This window comes from Peromyscus californicus, unplaced genomic scaffold (genome assembly GCF_007827085.1).
Source record: "Peromyscus californicus insignis strain IS unplaced genomic scaffold, ASM782708v3 Scaffold_15__1_contigs__length_86483966, whole genome shotgun sequence".
NCBI classification, from domain to species: Eukaryota; Metazoa; Chordata; class Mammalia; order Rodentia; family Cricetidae; genus Peromyscus; species Peromyscus californicus.
In genome coordinates this window covers 40,567,713-40,586,950 of record NW_026294447.1, presented here as the reverse complement: position 1 = coordinate 40,586,950, position 19,238 = coordinate 40,567,713, and the positions used below count along the sequence as shown (strand labels likewise).

General features: G+C 39.2%; 1 protein-coding gene across 10 annotated transcripts in view; it reads left to right on the top strand.

The window, feature by feature from the left end:
• The window catches only part of Cep128 (centrosomal protein 128), a 366,411-nt gene that overhangs the window by 117,225 nt on the left and 229,948 nt on the right, over positions 1-19,238 (top strand). For all 10 annotated transcript variants that reach the window (XR_008218335.1, XM_052738688.1, XM_052738684.1 and 7 more), the window contains 2 exons: positions 6,804-7,154; positions 13,195-13,845. Coding sequence is in view for 9 of the 10 variants with exons in the window: in XM_052738688.1 (XP_052594648.1) it covers positions 6,804-7,154; positions 13,195-13,845 (1,002 nt within the window). In the remaining variant the exon portion in view is untranslated. The remainder of the gene's footprint in view (positions 1-6,803; positions 7,155-13,194; positions 13,846-19,238) is intronic.

The window sequence follows — 19,238 nt, the reverse complement described above, 5'->3', positions numbered from 1 at the left end:
TTTTCCTACCCACATATCATCATGGTCATAAGCCTCTACATTAACTGTATCTCTAATCCAATCTTCCAAAGGTGCAGATCTTGCCTTTAACGGCCTAATTATTCTTTTGCACGCTGCATTTGCATTCTCAAAGGCTAAAGATTCAATTATTATCTGACTAGCCTGTGAATTCGGGACCATTTTTTGTACTGCTGAAGTCAATCTTTGTAAGAAGTCTGTGAAAGATTCTTTGGGGCCCTGTATAACCTTTGTAAATGACTCAGTTTTTTTTCCTGGTTCTTCAACTCTGTCCCATGCATTCAAAGCTGCCGTTTTACATAGAAGTAGGGTTTGGACATCATATGAACATTGTGTTTGTACTGAAGCATATTGGCCTTCGCCAATAAGCTGATCCTGGCAGACTTGTATTCCGCTATCCCTCCATTGTCTTTCTATATTTTTAGCCTCATTACTGAACCACATTTTCCACTGGAGATTTTGTCCGGGTTCAAGAACAGCCTGTGCCAATTCCCGCCAGTCCTTTGGTATAATCCTATTACAAGTTGACCAGGTGTTTAACATTTGCTTTACATATGGGGAGTGCATGCCATAAGATGCTATTGCCTCCTTAAATCTTCGTAAGTCTAACATTTCAACTGGAACCCAAGTATTTTGTTCATTCTCTTCATCAGGTAGCTGCTGTACGGCTACTGGATAAATTAAGGGTGATTGTGTGAAAACTGGCTTTCTTTCTGTAACCTTACGATCCAATTTTGAAACAACTTCACTATTTATTTCTTCTGTCTGAATTTGAATTTCTCTATAATTCATTTTTACCGGTTTAACAAGTTTTTCTAAGACTGTTATCCTGGCACTTAAGTTGACGATCTTTTTAAATAGTAAAATGAGGATAAGAAAAGTAATAAACTGAATAATTCGATCAATATTAATCTTTTCATATAGTTGTTCCATTGTCAGAGTGCCTAAAATTTCAAACAAAGCCCAATTTTCTTCCAATGTACACATAAAGCCCATTTTTTTTTTAATGTAGAAAAAAATTCTCTTTTAAATAGATATGTTAATTGACTTACCAAGTCTGGGTAGAACAGTAGAATCCCAGGGAATTTCACAGCCACCTGGTGTTCGAGGTGTGAATCCAGGGAGAGAGAGAGAGAGAGAGAGAGAGAGAGAGAGAGAGAGAGAGAGAAAGAGAAAGTGTAGCCGCTTGAGCCTAGTCAAGCCTTGGCTTTACAGGCAGGGGCCCTGTTCAGCCGGGCAGGTCTGAGTTGTTTGTAGCAGTTCCAGCTGCGGGTCAGTCAGGCCTGGGCCCAAGCTAGGCAGCCGGGCCGCCCAGGCTGGAAACCGGACCTGCCGCCAAGCCAAGCCAATCGGTTTTTAATGAATTCTTGTCACGTTGGGCGCCAAATGTAGATGTATCCAACCTTCCCCTCAAACAATAAACACAGAACCAATGCAAAGAAGAAAGCCAAGAGGTCAGAGCCAAGAGCCAAAACCTTACCCTTCCTCCTGCAGTGGTCCTACCTCTCCGAACCAGAGCTACCCCTCTGTTAAAGTCTTTATATAGAGTTCCTGTCCTGCCTTCTCATTGGTTGTAAACCCAACCACATGACCGCCTCCTCACAGCCTGTCTGTATAGGCCTCCAGGTTTTCCATGATTGGTATTAAGATTAAAGGCATGTGTATCCAATAATGGCTGTATCCCTGAACACACAGAGACTTACCCAGCTCTGCCTACTAAGTGCTGGAATTACAAGCGTACGCTACCACTGCCCTGCTTTCCTATGGCTTGCTAATAGCTCTGACCCCCGGGCAACTTTATTTATTAACATACAAATAACATTTTAATACAAATAAAATATCACCATATTATCTGGGGGTTTTTGTTGTTGTTTGTTTTTGTGTTGAAGTTTTGAGTCTTGATATCTGATAGGCAAATGGTGCTTATGAGACCATCCCATAGTTAAATCCCATAGTTGGTGCTTCTAATGAGTTTTCCTAATTGACGACATTTTATAGGTATGGTTAATTCCCCTGCTATAGGGATTGTGCATTTCACATTTAACTCCACTGGGAGAGAGAACCGGATACTAACTCCTATTTTCCATGGATTTCAGCCTCTCTTCCCCTTTCCTTTGCTGATTTTTCTTGGTATCCTTTCCTCTTACTAAATTTTATCATAAGTCTGACTATAATGTGTTGAGTCCTCTATATCCTTTGAGATCTCACCAAATCTGAGGTCTATAACATAAGTACTCACCAACATTTTCTTGCCCTTGAAGAATGAGAATAGAAATGGAATTGAATTATGTAAAGTTTCAGATTTAGTTGGAAGATCTAATAACATTTTGATAATGTATAAGAAAGAATTCTTAGATGTGTGTTTCTGTGTTTTTTTGACTTTCTCCTTTGATGGCATTTAAACAGGGAATAAACGCCATGAAGTGATATGCTACAGGGACTGAGATAATTCTATGTCTTCTAAATATAGAGTTCTTCAGGGTAGAAGTTGCCTCTAGAAAGTAGCATTCCTGGCTTATTTGTAGAGTAATGACGGGGTCTTCTAGAGGTCTCAGAAGAAGACAGATTAGTCATTGGTAAGGTTCAGAATTGTACAGGTAGATTGTTTTGGTGGTGTCCTGCCGTGACTGCCTCAATTTGGCCTATGAAGGAAGAGCTGGCTTGCATATTAAAAGTGGGTGAAAGATGTTAGAGTATTAAATGAGATAGTTTGGAATGATCATTGTTTAAATTGGATGGTGAGCCGGGCGGTGGTGGTGCACGCCTTTAATCCCAGCACTCGGGAGGCAGAGCCAGGCGGATCTCTGTGAGTTCGAGGCCAGCCTGGTCTCCAAAGCGAGTTCCAGGAAAGGCGCAAAGCTACACAGAGAAACCCTGTCTCGAAAAACCAAAAAAAAAAAAAAAAAAAAAATTGGATGGTGGTGTGGAAAATTTTCTGAGTGCTGATGAGTGGCTCTTGATTTGTGATTGAATTGACTGATACTCCTTCTTGTGTGACTTGTTTTTCTCCTTAAGAGATTCAGAGCTTGTGGTAGGGCTTAGGAAACTGCCTAGTTCACCCACAGCTGGTGGTTTTGTTGTTGAACAGTTTAGAAAGAGTTTGAGATGTCAGCAAGAAAATGACTAAAGTGAAAGAATATGGAAGTTAGCAACCCAGGTTTGAAAGCTCACAAAAAGGATGCCAAGGGAAAGGTCCTCTCCTAAATGATCAGGTTTAGCAACAGGAAGGGAGTTGAGGAACTGGGTAGATTGGTAGTTAGCATCTACCCAGGGACAAGGGGAGTACGAGGAGGACCTTGCCTTAAAGAGGACAGTTCTACGTGAGGATGGAACTGTGGGATTGATAACTAAAGGATTTAGTTATTGATAATTATTGGATTCAGGGGCCTTTGAGGATCAGGTGGTTTAGCAAAAGTTGACAAACAGAGGCTCTGGAATCAGACTGTGTCCAGCACCTTTCCTTCACATACAGAGTGTATCATCTTGGACTGGTTTTTAAATGTAGCAAATCTTGGTTGCCTGCCACCAAAATGTGCAACAGCATGGAGGCCTGACTATAGAATGTAAACCTGTAGACAGTTCTGAACCATCTTTTAGCTTTCACTGTTGTTGAATGTGATATAGAGGTTGGTTGTGAATACCTTCCCAACTAAATTGTCAGTTTCTTTGGTATTTACACTGTATCTAGGAGCCAGGTATCTGGCACAGGGTAGTTACAATTGTTCTTCTTTTAAGTTATTTCTTGCCAAAAGAGACAAGAAGGAAACAACAAAGTTTACTTTTTTTGTTGTTGTCATCAAATGTGGAATCATGTGGTTGTTGCCCATTAATGGGGTTGATTTCTAGAATATTAGTAAAGCTTTTCAAAAAAGGGCAAATATTTGGTAAACCACAATCACTAGAGTTTTCTGATGTCAGTGTAGAATTTTCCATGCAAACAAGGCACAGTTCTCAGTTTCCTGTTTGATTTGGGTGGACAAAGGAGTGACTCATGTCTTCCAGGCTGCCTTGAACTTGGTGAACTGAGCAGATGCAAACCCGTTGCTCTGAAAATGAACCCTGTTTTCAAGGAATGGTTATTTGTTTAAAAAATAATTTTTGTTATAATGTCAGACTGACTTATTATTTATATTGAAAAAGTTTTTTTTCCTCACGTAATATAGCCCGATTATGGTTCCCTTCTCTCTACTCCTCCCAGTTCCTCCCCAACTTCTCTCCCATCTGAATCTGCCCCCTTTTTTGTCTCTCATTAGAAAAGAAATAGGCTTCTAAGGGACAATAATAAAATAAAATATAGTAAGTTAAAACAAAAACTAAAACATTGGAATAGGATTAAAAAACAAACAAACAAGGAAAAGAACCCAAGAGAAAGTACAAGAATTAGAGACCCATTTGTTTGCACACTCCGGAACTCATAAAAACACTAAACTCAAAGCCATAACATATACATAAAGGACTTGGTACAGACCCGTGCAGGCCTTGTGCATGCTGTCTCAGTCTCTGTGAATTCATAAGATCATTGCTCATGCTGATTTAGAGGATTTTGTTTTCCTGATGTTCTACATCTCGTCTGGTTCTTATACTCCTTCTACCTCCTCTTCTGCAGAGTTCTGGAGCCCTTAGGGGTGGGATTTGGTAGAGACATCCCATTTAGGGCTGAGTGTTCCAAGCCTCTAACCAGCATTATGTCTGGCTGTGGTCTCTGTATTTGTTCTCATCTGCTGCAGAAAGAAGCTTCTCTGATGATTGCTGAGCAAGGCACTGGTCTATGAGTATAGCAGAATGTCATTAGGAGTCATTTTATTGCTACTTTTCTTCTTATTTATTTATTTATTTATTTATTTAGAACAGTAGTATTTGGTTTTACTCTAGGTGTCTGGACTATCCAGTCTCAGGTTCTTGGTCAACCAAGCATTATCAGATATGGATTACATCTTATAGAGTGGGCCGTAAGTCATATCAGAAATTGGTTGGTTGTTCCCACAAGCCTTGTGCCACTATTGCTCTAGTTTATCTCACAGGTCAGACTCTATTGTAGATCAAAGGATTTGTAACTGGATTGGTGTTTATGTTTCTCTTTTGTTAGCATGCAGTGCCGTCCTATACCAAACAAAGATGGTAGCAGGTAGGGGTGAAGGCTCTATGTAGGCACCAGCTCAACTACTCCATGTTCAATAGGTTGTGTAGGTGTTGTCTTCAGCAATGGGGCATTGTTGTCAGTTTGTGGAGAGCAACCTGTAGTCTTGGCAACAGCCTAGGTTGTTTGGTGGTTCCCATGGGACCCCTTTGGCCAACAACTCAATTAGATTAACCTAATCCCAGTACTGGGAGCTTCATTTGGTAACAAGAGATGGCCTGCTGGGTTCCTGTGTCTCCCCCCCCCCCCCCCCCCCCGTTACTTGATGATTTCATTTAGATTACCTTCAATATGCTTATATTTTAGGAAGCTTCTACTGTATTATGTTTCCATAATATCCTTCAAATGGCCCTTAGGTATAGCTGTCTCTCCCTGTATTCCATCCTTTGCCCCTCTCTCTCCTCCTCCTCCCCACGTGATTCTCCTGTTCCAGCCTCCCCACCCATCTGTAACTATTCTTTCCCCCTTCCTAAGGAGATCTTTCTGTCCCCCTTACTTCCTTACTCTATACCTAATCTTTGTAGTTCTATGGATTATAGCTTGATTATCATTAAATTCAGGGCAGATGATGCTTAGTTTTGAGCCACTGATCGTGGTTAATGAAATTGAGGTTGAAAAATGCTGCTGTTGAGGCCAGAACTCTGTAAGTGCTTCTAGCCTGCCTATTTGTCAATGCCTCCAGTACATAGATAGTGTTCATTGCTCCTCTGAATCACAGCATCTTTTTAGCCTGTTGGATTCATTAGTTTTTAGACCAATGACATTTTAGAGTTATTTGTTATTTCTAGGTGTAGGGAAATGACTGTCAGGAGGGATATCTCTTGTGAAACATTATGAATACTTAATTTCTGTACTTGTGACTTCCTTACAAAGTTTTGAGTGAAGTAACATTGTTGTACTTGTATAAAACCAATTATTCTCATTTTTGCATTCAATATTTAATTATCATATTAAATATTTATTGTCCATCATGATTTAGTGTAAATTTTCAAATGTAAAAATTACCTACCCCACCCTGTTGGAAGAAATCTAGGTTTAAAGATACTTGCCTTGACTAAAGAAATGTCCTGAATAAGTTTATTTCCAAATGTGTACTGCAGAAGTTCCTAACAGCATGAGAGAACTGTCCAGACTTATATCACATTGCTATGGCTGGAAATAACTGTGACCCCTTCACAGGGTATCTTTGAAAGGAGCTGTTAAACACAGTGTTATCAACATGCTGCTTCCGTCATCAATGCTCATTTTATTGTTATTGATTTATTATTTTATCATAATAATTTTCATGTGCTGCCAGAAAGTGAAACGCTGCACAATTGCTTCTCAGTGTTTTTAATAATCTGACACATCTTAAATCACTGACTTTGCTTCAGTTGAACAAAGCAGTAGGTAGATTTTTACTAAAATAACATGTTTTTCTCAGCACTGCCTTCTAATTTTGTGACAATTAGAAAGATAGGTAATAGTTTATCCCCAGTTAATTTGACTATTAAACATGCAGAAAGGAAGCCTACATTCTAGACTGATTGTGAATGAAACTGGGTAGTGATGGCTTTTGTCTCAGTGACAGTAGAGTGTCTTGGTTTGCATTGTACACACCCAACCTTGACAAGAATTTCATCTCAATATTCCATGTGGTTAATTCTAGACTCTAACACGTGACTTGGAGAACAGGGAAAAACAACAGTTGCAGATGTTGGATCAACTTAAGGAGATCCAGAATCACTTTGAGACCTGTGAGGCTGATCGTAAGCACAATGACCTCCAGATCTCAGAGCTGACTCGCCATGCAGAGGATGCGACCAAGCAGGCAGAACACTACCTTAGTGAGTTCCAGAGGTCGGAGGCCCTGCGAGAGGAGGCAGAGAAGAGGCGAGAAGATCTGAAAACGAAGGCCCAGGACTCCATCCGCCAGTGGAAGGTGAAGCATAAGAAGCTGGAGCGGGCATTGGAGAAACAAGCTGAAACCCTTGACCAGCTGACAGAAAAGAACAATCAGGTATAAGAGCCAGATGCCTAATCCTTTGTTCATCCATCCTTTGAATTAAACCTGAGGACGATGCTGTGTCTACAGCTATTGATAAGTCTCAGACAAAAAGCCGTTAAGTATTGTCTAGTTGAAGGGAAAACATTATTTAGTGTTTGGACTTTTCAAATCTTCTAAACTATTTTAATATTTGGTGACTTTTCAGAATTGAGAAGGAATCTTCTACCATCTCAGTTTAGCTTGTGAATTCCCTAATTTGAATTATTTTTCGATATTCTAACTTTCCAGAGGAAAAGTCACTTAATCTCCCTTAGCATTATGACTCTCCCCCTACAGCATATGTTTTCCAGTCTCATTGGTTTGAGTATTTTGACTTAAGGCCAGGGTGGAAAGGAGAGGGTTAAAACTGTAGCAGTGACTATTGAGTTATTCTGGGAGGTGTTATCTTAGGCTGATGTAAATGGGGACATTGAGAGTGTCTTTGGCAGAGCAATGCCAGCAGATCACAAGGCTCCTTTTTTATGCTCTCCTAACAGCAACAGAAATCCTTGTGCTAATCTTGGTATGTATCCACATTATCTTGTCTTTTGCACAATCAGTTACTTTAAATAGATTTAATGATCCTGTGTTGATTTTCAACTGTCTCTTTGGTTCAAACTAAACACAGATGTTAAAAAGAATAAAACACAAAGTCATGATTGATGTTTGTCTATGTTTGGTCTAGGATTATCATATATACTTTGTTGTTTGTCAAGAACTCAAAATAGTCCAGAATAACCATTTGGTTAAGTGAACTCTCTTTGGAAATAATAACAATAGCATCAAAAAAAGGAAAATTCAGGACAGTTACATTTATAGGATCCGTTGACATTACTTATAATGGCAGATGCTTATTTTGGGTCAAATGGCATGACCATGATGCTTTACCGTTTAAATATGCATTTTCTCAGTTTCAAGATCAGGGAAGCCTGCTCATTGTGGAGTGCTTTTTGTTTTAACTCATCTGACACACAGTGAGTGACGGGTTGCCAGGAGGTAAATCAGTCCTAAAGCTTTTGTGCTAATCTAAATTGATTGGATCCTAGAAAATTCCTTTACCTTGATTATCTTGTTGTTGGTCTGGCCTGGCAACTGGTTCTGAGACCATGCCTGTAAGGGAAGGCAGCTAGAGAGCAGAGAGTAGCTGTTGATTGACTGGGAGCTATCTGTGGATCTTGCTTCATTAGAGGTAGTTTAGAAGGGTCCGTGTCACCAGGCAGTATCCCAGTTAATGGTGCTGAGTACGTGTTAGATTGAGTTTTCAGAATATTAAAATTATTAAAAAATTTCCCAGAATCTTCCTGATAAAATTATTTTTTTCATTTATCATTACTGATGATAAGCACAGTAGTTTAAAAATGATTGCTGCAGTTAGGGTAGGATTACAATTATCACAGCAGGCATTGTAATTTATCCTTTAAAAACCTTAAAAATTAATGCGGCATGTCGCAGTTCGAGCAATGGTTAATCAAAGGAGAAAGGATTAGAAATGTTTCACAGAGGCTGCAAGTGTCCAGTAAATCTGTGATGTACAAATATGTGGTGAATAATTTTGAAAATTTTTAAAAGTATCCAGTAGCTAGTACATACTTGCTGTACAAGTATGAAAACCTGCAATTGGGTCTTAAAAACCTATCTAAAAGCTAGGTACAGTCGTACACATCTGTGATCCCAGAACTGAGAATCAGAGACAGGTGCATCTGAGGGACTTCCTGACCAGTCTGGTTAGTCAAAATATCAAGCTTTAGGTTCAATGAGAAACCTGCTTTAAAATAATAAGGTGGAGAGTAAATAGAGGACGACATCCTGATGTTGGGCTGGGGTCATAGGTCAGTGGTACAGTACACACTTGGCATATTCAGTGCCCCAGGTTGAATTCCCAGTAACACACACACACACACACACACACACACACACACACACACACACAGAGAGAGAGAGAGAGAGAGAGAGAGAGAGAGAGAGAGAGAGAGAGAGAAGCTTAGTGAATATTGCCTATAAGGAATATTGGTGTGGGATGTCTTTCTGTATGCTGTGAATATGTGTTGCTCTGATTGGTTGATAAATAAAGCTGTTTGGCCTATGGCAAGGCAGCTTAGAGGCAGGTGGGAAATCCAGGCAGGGAGACAGGAATGTAAAGGAGAGGCAGAAAAATGCCAGCCTGCCACCCAAGGAATAACATGCCAGCAGGTAAGCCACGGAACACGTGGCAAAACATAGATTAATAGAAATGGGTTAATTTAAGATATGAGAGCTAGCTAGCAAGAAGCTTGAGCCATAGGCCATCCAATTTGTAATTAATATAAGCCTCTGTGTGTTTACTTGGGTCTGAGTGGCTGCGGGACTGGGTGAAACACAGGAAAACGTCCAGCTACAGAATATTTACTTAATATTTAATTTTTAAGAAAAATCACAAAGACACCTTAAGGCATAGCTAGTCCACTTTTTGGGGCTAATTAGTTTAATAAAATGACTTTTGGGTATATTTGAAAGTATATTTTAAAGGAAAAATGATACAAATATAGCATCTTATGGTTTAAAGAATGAATGAATTATTTCATAAATATCTTTGTAGCTTTGTTGATCCATTTTGTGTAGTTAAATGATACAGTTTTTTTATTTGTAAAATGCTCTTATGCCTAGTCTGTTTCTCTTTGTAGCATAATTTATATTCTGCTTTAAGATTTGCCACTTAAAAATGTGTTAAAAGACTAAATGCTTCTTTTCTCTTCAAATTCCCCTGATTTCTATTCTTCTTATGTACATTTAGGGAATCTTGGTCACATGGCCCAAAACTATTTTACTTACTAAAGGACATGTAATTTTAACCAAAAATCGTGTAATCACAGAAAAACGGCATCAAAAAGAAATTAAGTCCAGGCCATTTTTTTCCCTTCAAGGAAGAGGACATAAACAAGGACCAGGGACCATGATGCCCCTGAGTAGTGTGTGGATGAACACACAGGGAGACTGCAGTGTTTGGCTCCAGTGACCTGGCTGTTAGGACTGTTCAGTTTCTTGTTTTCTTTCTCAGTGCTCTTGGAAATGGTTGGTTTTCAGATGTGCTTTGAAAAATAAAGAGGAAGAATTAGAAGTCCAAATTTGATCGTAGTGTGTACGTCCCTAGTTTTCCTCAAGCTTTCTTCTGCTAGAATCAGTATGGCTAGTATTCTCTGTATTTCTTTTCTTTCTCCTGCTGAGTTGGTGCAATCTTGGGCCTGCTTGTGTATTGAGCTTTTTGCTTGATCGTGTTTGACTTTAAGAATCTTCACTCGCGGTCTTTTCTGTCTACGAATTTCTCCCCTGCTGAGAGATGTTATATCCTGCGCCCTGAGATCTGAACTATTTTAATAGTTTAAGGTGAGAAGGCTCATTGCTAATGTGTTCCACTTTTTGAGCCTGTGATGCAGCCTGTGCGATGCAGTTCAGGGAAGTACTGGCATTTTCTGCATTTTTTTCAAAAGGAGAATAACATTGAAACCTCATCTATGAACCTCTTAGTAAAATTAAAATGGTGATATGGACATTAGTGTGAGGCCTTGCAGGCGCTGCCCTTCTTTCTGCTCCTACCAAGGTTTTATCATTCTTGTGCTTGCCTGGCTAGAACATTCTTTTCTCATTCTTACTCCTCACAGCTTGCCATCTGTGGCCCTCACCCCCCACCCCGCCCCATTATTTTTCCAGTTCTCTCAAGGGGTTTGGCACCTGTCTCCTTTCTATTTCTTAAAAGTAATTCTTGTCGTCATTCAGAATTTGTCAGGATCTCATTCAAGTCCGTATCTTACTCTTCTCTGTTGTCCTCCTTCACAGTGATCTTCCAGTGGCTCTCCTTGAGCTACTGATTCGTACAATTCAGATTATTCTTCGTCTATAATAGTTCTTCTTTCTCACCTTCAGTTCCAGAATCTCCATCTGGGATTTATCACTTCTTTTATTCACTTTTTTTTTTTAAACCAACCACACCTAGCCCTTAGTCAGAAGTAAATATGCGAATATTACTTGGTTTTCAGCGTCTATATTACCGAAGAACATTCCGGACCTGACTAGTGTCCTGTTTCTCTGCAGCTTGAGCTGTCCATTCTCGTGTAAATTGATAGGATTTTAGAACACTGTGAAGATGGTGAACCCTAGACAGTTGTAAAGTAGCAGAGCCTGGGATTCAAAGGACTGTTACTAAATCATTGTATTTAGAAGAATTTTTGCTGTTTCAACCAATTTCAGGAGAGAATGTTCTACCAGATAGTTTTGTCATGAGACTCCAGCCTTCATCTCTATCTGAAAGCCTCTTAACTCATGGCTTGGGTTAAGTCCATGTACTTAAGCTGTCTCCTCTTAGAATATGGCCCTATTATCCTTACAGGGTGTTTTCATCTTCCTTAGTAGCATAAATATAATGATTCCCTTAACAAGATGTTTGTCTTTAATTTCTGGAACTGTATTTGTTATTACAACTTATATGAGGCTATTAACCTGTTGTACCAGGAGGCCACAGACTGAGGGTAAACAATAGAATTTTATTGGGCTCACAGTTCTGGAGGCTGAGGAGTCTAAGAACATGGTTCTAGCCTTCAGAGACCATTGTGCTGATTCATAGCATGAATTAATTGTTTTTTATTTGAAGATAAATGTTTAAAAAATTTAAGTCCATGGTCCTATTTATGGCAGAACTGATAAGCAAAATTCAGTTTTTTCAGGTCAAAGGTCACAGCTTAGTCACCCCCCCTTTCTTTCTTTTTTCCTTTTATTATTTCATTTATGTGTATGTATATATATATAGTGTGTTGAATACATTTTCCCTCATGGTCCCCTACCATCTATTTCTTACCCCTCCCTGTTTGTTGTGGTCTCCTTTGTCCCTCTGGACAAATATGTATGAATATGTGATTTTATGTAGCTTTGTAAAGTCTGTTTCAAATTGACCTTCCAGATTCTGAAAGGAACCTTAATATTTACCTTACTGCATCTCATAAGTATACACAGCATTTTTCTCTGTTAAAAGTAAAAGTGAAAAACAAAAACTAAAACGACGAAAATCATAGCAAGGAGGGTGTGTTGAGCTTGGGCAGCAAGCATAAACATCGCTCCTGGTCAGTGTGTGGCGGAAACAGCTTTGGCTCCACTGGCCACTGTTGCCTTTTGAAATGAACATGCTGAGAATCAGACACCAGGATGGTTGGTTCTTGGCCTCTGAGAATCAGACACCAGGATGGTCAGTTCTTGGCCTCTGAGAATCAGACACCAGGATGATCGGTTCTTGGCCTCTGAGAATCAGACACCAGGATGATCGGTACTTGGCCTCTGAGAATCAGACACTAGGATGGTCGGTTCTTGGCCTCTGAGAATCAGACACCAGGATGGTTGGTTCTTGGCCTCTGTCACCCAGTTTACACTTCCCCTCCAGGAGATGTATTTCCCTTGAGTTCCTTCCCACTCCGTAAAGAGCTTATGTCCATCTTTGTGGGCTCTCCAGGTTTCTTGTTGTTTGTTGCTGGGTTTCTTATCAGACATTGACATTATTTGATTAGTTTATCACAAGGGACACACATGTATCATAACATACTTGATGTTGTCTAGGTTCCCCATATTATTGTTTATCTCTTCTTTTTGAGTGTCTCACTGAAATATACATTACTGTTATTTTAAACAATGTTTTAATATTTCAGTATGTAGTAAGTCACAACAGAGGTTTTTTTTTTTCCCTCTTCATTCCTTTGCTTGATTTTATCTTCCATTTAAGTAATTGTTGATCATTATGGATTAGTACATTTTGGTAATAGGTATTTGAAATACATGTTTATACCAGTGAGGTAGTATAATATGTGATTTTATGTAGCTATATAATGATTATGTGCTTATCCCATTTCCAGCCTAAAATATTTTTCATTAAAAAAGGCTAAATATGATTTAGTGAAATTTTCTTCTTCTTATGGATTAGGTTTGATCTTGTTACTTGGAAGATCTGTGGTAAATTTTGCAGTAACCATCTTTTCATTTTGTATCCATGACCCACTAGCTTCTAAAAGAGAAAGATGAATTGAAAAGCCAGTTTTATGGAGCATTGCAACAGATCGAGAATCTCAGGAAGGAACTGAATGATGTCCTAACCAAGCATGCCCTGCAGCAGGAGGAGCTTCACTGTAAGGACCAGAAACTCAGCGATGTTCAATCTCACCAAGTTGAACTTGAACTGGAGGTCAAGAATTCCCTTGACACCATCCATCGGCTGGAAAGTGAATTGAAAAGACAGAATAAGATTCAAAGCCAGATAAAAGCTGAGAAGATTCACCTGGAGGAAGAAATTGCAGAGCTGAAGATGAGCCAGGCCCAGGACAAAGTCAAACTTCTTGAGATGCAGGAGTCCATCAAGGACTTGAGTACCATCCGAGCCGATCTTGCTAATAAATTGGCCGAAGAAGAGAGAGCCAAGAAAGCTGTGTTCAAGGACCTTTCTGAACTGATGGCCCAGACCAAGTCCAAAGAGGAAGAAATGGCTACCATTATCACACAGTTAAACTTAGAACGAGACGTTCACCAGAGGGAGCTGGAAGATCTCACATCCTCACTGCACAGCGTGAAAACGAAGCACGAACAGAATATCCAGGAGCTGATGAAGCACTTTAAGAAAGAAAAGAGTGAAGCAGAGAATCATATCAGGACACTGAAGGTACCTGTGCTTAATTATCTTGATGATACTGACAGAATTTTTTTTCTGGTGCCTCATGAAGTTAATAAAGCTTGAACTTTTAGAGATCATTCTGTATTTCCAAGCATTGCAGGGAAGATAAAACCAACAATAAAGAGGTTTATTCATGCCTGTTTGGCCAGGTCGAAATGAGTTATAGCAGCCACCTGGGAGCGTCTATTTCAGAGCATGGGAGCCCTTTAAAGAGAACATTTAGCTATTTTGGGAGTTCAGGAAAGGTAGAGGTGGCAGTAAGTCCTGGACCTGAAATGTGCCCTCATTCAACATTTATGACCTCCTAAAATACAAAAGGCAAAGACTTGTCAAGGCCACAGAAGCTATAGCCACAGTCCTCATTTGTATGGTAACTAAAGCTACACAGCAAGTAGGTTGTGAGAACCCAAGGCCTCTGTGATTTCCTCTTTCTCTTTTCAATCAATGCTTCCTGGTTGAGATTTCTTGAATTTGTGGAAATGTTTTGAAAGTCTAATGTCATTGGCATTGTCACCATGCGGGGCAGTCATTGATATCACATGGCTGTCAGGTGCATTCAGTTTATCCACCTTCCTACTTTTCTTCTATCCTACATAAATGGTGCAGGTTCTATATTACATACTTACGTTCTTAATTTCCTTTAGTCAGAGTGAAACTCATGAGATTTGTTTCAGCTGTGGGATCAGAGCCTCAGATAGTTTCTGATACCTTGCACATATTTGTTTAATGGGTGAACAAATGGATAAATTGTTGAAATTTAGCAATCGTTTTCCTTCAGAAGTTTTTGCAATGCAACTACTACTGTAGAAGTACTTAAGATTAAGAGAACATGATATTGAGGTAGCTGGTACCTATAAAACACTGTTTCATAGTTTTTTTCAGAGTTTTGTCTAACCCTCTGGCAGTAGCCATTGTAGGACCATTAACTGATGTGGCAGATCAGAAGGAAGGGTAGACAAATAGGTGAGGTTTCACTAATAGTCCTTGACACTACAGTTTTAAGGTGCACTATTGTTGCATGCCACTAAGAAAAAAAATACTGTCTCCTACATGTGGAACTGTGACATGCTGTCACCTAAGCTAACATCCCAAATGGGAGATGGAAAACTCTGAAAAACTTGTATTTTAATATTTAGTAAATTAGGTGCAATAGCCCTTTAGAAGGATGAGGACATGAATAAAACTGGAATTAGGGTATGAAGAAGAGCTCAGATTATATGCTGGCTACTACAGTAATACAGTTAGGAAATATTTTTGAGCAATTTGTGTCAGTTACAGCTATAAGGACTATTAGCTATATGAGCTAATAGTTGAATACATCACCCCTGACAATAGTGTGCATTGCTTTCTCACTCACAAGGAAATTGAGACGTAAGTGTTAAGTAATAACATGCCTGGAGAATACTAGAGACATGATTTGAACCCATGTAGTCAACTGCTTGAGTTGTCACTTGGCTGTTCTGGGAAAGATTTAGAACCAAAACCAAATGGGTAGTAAGTTTGGTGGGTAGGTGAATAATGTCACTATTTGTGAACTTAGAACGTTCAGACAGTACAGAAAATCTGGAGAGAACAATGTCAAATTTAGTTTCTTACTATGGTGAGTTAGGTGGGAGGGTCTTATACTTAATTAGGAAAGTCTAGGTATAAAGCACTTGAGTACATACAGGGTCAGGAGGTGAGGGGAAATTGAAATGAGAACAAAAGTATGTAGGAAGCAGGAACTCATGAGCGTTAGGTTCTCTCACAAGATTTGGGGCATTGTACAAGGCCAAAGAGGAGAACAACTCTTTAGAATGCCAGCATTTAAAGAAATAACTGAGAAAGAGGGTCTAGACAATAAAAATAAAAGACTACATGAGAGACAGAGGAAAATTAGGTGATAATGATATCTTGGAAACCCAGGATATTTCAAGAAAAGTATGACCACGGGGCTGGAGAGATTGCTCAGCAAGTACAACACTGGCTGCTCTTCCAGAGGACCCGGATTCAGTCCCAGCACCACATGGTGGCTCCCAACTGTCTATAACTCTAGTTCAAGGGGATCCAATGCCTTTTCTCATGTCCATGGGATCCAGGCATGTCTATGGTGCACAGATACATGCAGTCAAAATACCCCTACACAGAAAATAAAATAAAAATAAAATATTTAGTGTCACATGTGATAAACTAAAAGAAGTAAAAATGTGCTCCTTTTGTTTCACAGCAAAGGTCCACAAGGAAATGTAAGGGTCTTGGGTCTAACAGTAGATAATGCATCTCTTTCTCTGCAGGCTTTGGAAGACACTGTTGAGCATGTTCACTGACAGGGGTGGTCTGGAGGAGTCGATGTAACTGGGAGAAGTAGAATTGAGCAGCGATAGGCAAACACAGATGGGGAGACTGATGTAGACCAGTGTGGGGGCTTGGGAGTACTGCTGTACAACTAGAGTAGAAGAATAAGTATTTCTGGTACATGAAAGAGAGAGGCTGGAGCTAAAGGTCCATTTTTAGAGGGTTTTTATTCCGTCAGAAATTCTTTGAGGGCAGATTTTTAGAGTTAAAGCCCATGTAGTCATCCACTGGGTTTCCATTGTGAATGTGCATAAAGGATCTGAAATTGAATAAGTAATTCTGAGGTTAGCTTGGTGGGTGGACATGTGGACAGTTATGGTACTATTATGAAGGGATTAATTCATCATATGTAAAAAATCTCCATAAAGAGGGTGGTTGGTTCATGAGCTGTTGTCAGCAAGGACAAGGGGTGTGGAGGAGTAGTGTAAACCTCACAGGAAGGCTGGCCTTTGCATGATGGTGATCATGAAATGTTTTGTCAGCTGTACGGGACAGTGCCTTGACATATGGGTCTTCCCAAGGAGCTTATGGTTTTGAGTGTCGTTGGAAATGGAATGTCTTTTCATTCTCATCACTTCTGCTTACCACTGTTAACTAGGCTGTGTGGTAAGCTTCGTGTTACTTTTGGGGAACTGGTAATAATTTGTTCAGCTGGAGTAGGTTCAGGATCATCTTTACAGGAACAAAATCCCTCAAAGAAAACCAGGAAAACACATACAAACATTTGGAAGACATGAATAAATTCCTTCAAGAAAGCTAAGAAAGCTCAGAAAAAGCAAACAGGTGAAGGAAATAAATAAAACTGTTCAAGACCTGAAGATGGAAATAGAATCAGTAAAGAAAACACAAACTGAGGGAATCCTGGAAATGGAAAATCTAGGTGAGCCAACAAGAACTACAGATGCAAGCATCACCAACAGAATATAAGAGAAGGGAAAGAGAATCTTAGGCATAGAAGATACGATAGAAGAAATTGATACATCTGTCAAAGAAAGTGTTAAATTTAAAAAAATTGCTGATGCAAAACATCCAGGAAATCCAGGACACTGAAAAGAGCCAAACCTAAGAATAATAGGAATAGAAGAAGAAGAATCCCTGCTCATAGGCCTAGAAGATATTTTTTAACAAAATCATAGAAGAAAATTTTTGTAACCTAAAGAAGGAGTTTACAGAACACCAAATAGATTGGACCAGAATAGAAACAAAGAGAATAATGCAAAGTGTTAATGAAACAAAAAGTTGGTTCTTTGAGAAAATCAACAAGATAGACAAACCCTTATCCAAGCTAACTAGAAGGCAAAGAGAGAGAGAATATCCAAATTAAGAAAATCAGAAATAAAAAGGGGAATACAATGGACACTGAGGAAATACAAACAATCACTAGGTCTTACTTCAAAAACCTGTACTCCACAAAATTGGAAAATCTAAAAGAAATTGACAATTTTCTTGATAGATATCACTTACCAAAGTTAAATCAAGATCAGATAAATAATTTAAATAGGCCTATAAACCCTAATGAAATAGAAACAGTTCTTAAAAGTCTCCTAACCAAAAAAGACCAGGGCCAGAAGGTTTTAGCACAGAATTATACTAGACTTTCAAAGAAGAGCTAACACCAATACTCCTCAAATTGTTCCACACAATAGAAACAGAAGGAACATTGCCAAACTCTTTTTATGATGCTACAATTACCCTGATACCCAAACCATACAAAGATTCAACAAAGAGAATTACAGACCAGTTTCCCTCATGAACATAGATGCAAAAATACTTAATACTTGCAAAGCGAGTCCAAGAACACATCAAGAAGATCATCCACCATGATCAAGTAGGCTTCATCCCAGAAATGCAGGGATGGTTGAATGTATGAGAATAAGTCAATATAATCCACCATATAAATAAACTTAAGGAAATCACATGATCATCTCATTAGATGTTGAAAAAGCCTTTGACAAAATCCAACACCCCTTCATGATGAAAGTCTTGGAGAGATCAGGGATACAAGGGATATACCTATACAGAATAAAGGCAATATATCTCAAGCTGATAGTCAACATCAAATTAAATAGAGAGAAACCCAGGAACAAGACAAGGCTGTCTACTTTCTCCATATCTATTCAATATAATAATTGAAGTTCTAGTGAGCAATTGAGATCCAAATTGGAAAGAAAGACGTTGAAGTATTATTTGCAGAGCATATGATAGTATACATAAATGACCTCAAAAATTTTACCAGGGAATTCCTATAGTTAAGAAAAACTCCTTTAGTGAAGTGGCTAGATACAAGATTAACATCCCCCCCCCCAAAAAAAAAAACAAAAGCAGTAGCCCTTCTATATACAATTGATAAATAGACTGAGAACGAAAACAGAAAAACAACACCCTTTACCATAGCCACAAATATTGTATAATATCTTGGGTTCACTAACCAAGCAAGTGAAAAACTTGTCCTGTTAGGAGCCATTGTGGGCCAGGACATAAATACAGCTTATAGCAATTGATAATTCAGATTGTTAACCCACTAGAGGAATGATTCTCAGAGGGGTACCCTGGCAAGCAAGGTTTGGAGGCCACTGACTCTGAATACAGTTGCTCCCATCTGCAATTTCTTGTGTAATAACCATTACCCATTACCCCATTACCATGCATTTTCATGAGATGTGTATATGTAATCTCCTGATTGCAGCTCAGTCTTATGAGCACACATACATCCATGGATGGTCAGGAAGATGACTTCTCATTTGCTGTACAATTTTGATATATAGAAAACATACTAGGTTATTCTTTGTAGCTAGAGCTTTTGTCCATTTGGGCTGTAGACAATAAATACCCTGCTTTGTTCACACAACCAGATCTTTGTTCTATTCCCCAACATTAACTTAGAAGTCTTCCCCCTGCAATTATCTTTATGGCAGGATGCTTGGTCAGAAAAAGTGTCCCTACAAATAGATCACAATTGGAGCCTTCATAAGACCCTCCCAAGGACAGAATCACTACATGTCTGAGTTTGTTGATCTGTAGCCCTCAGAAAGGGAACAAACATGTCC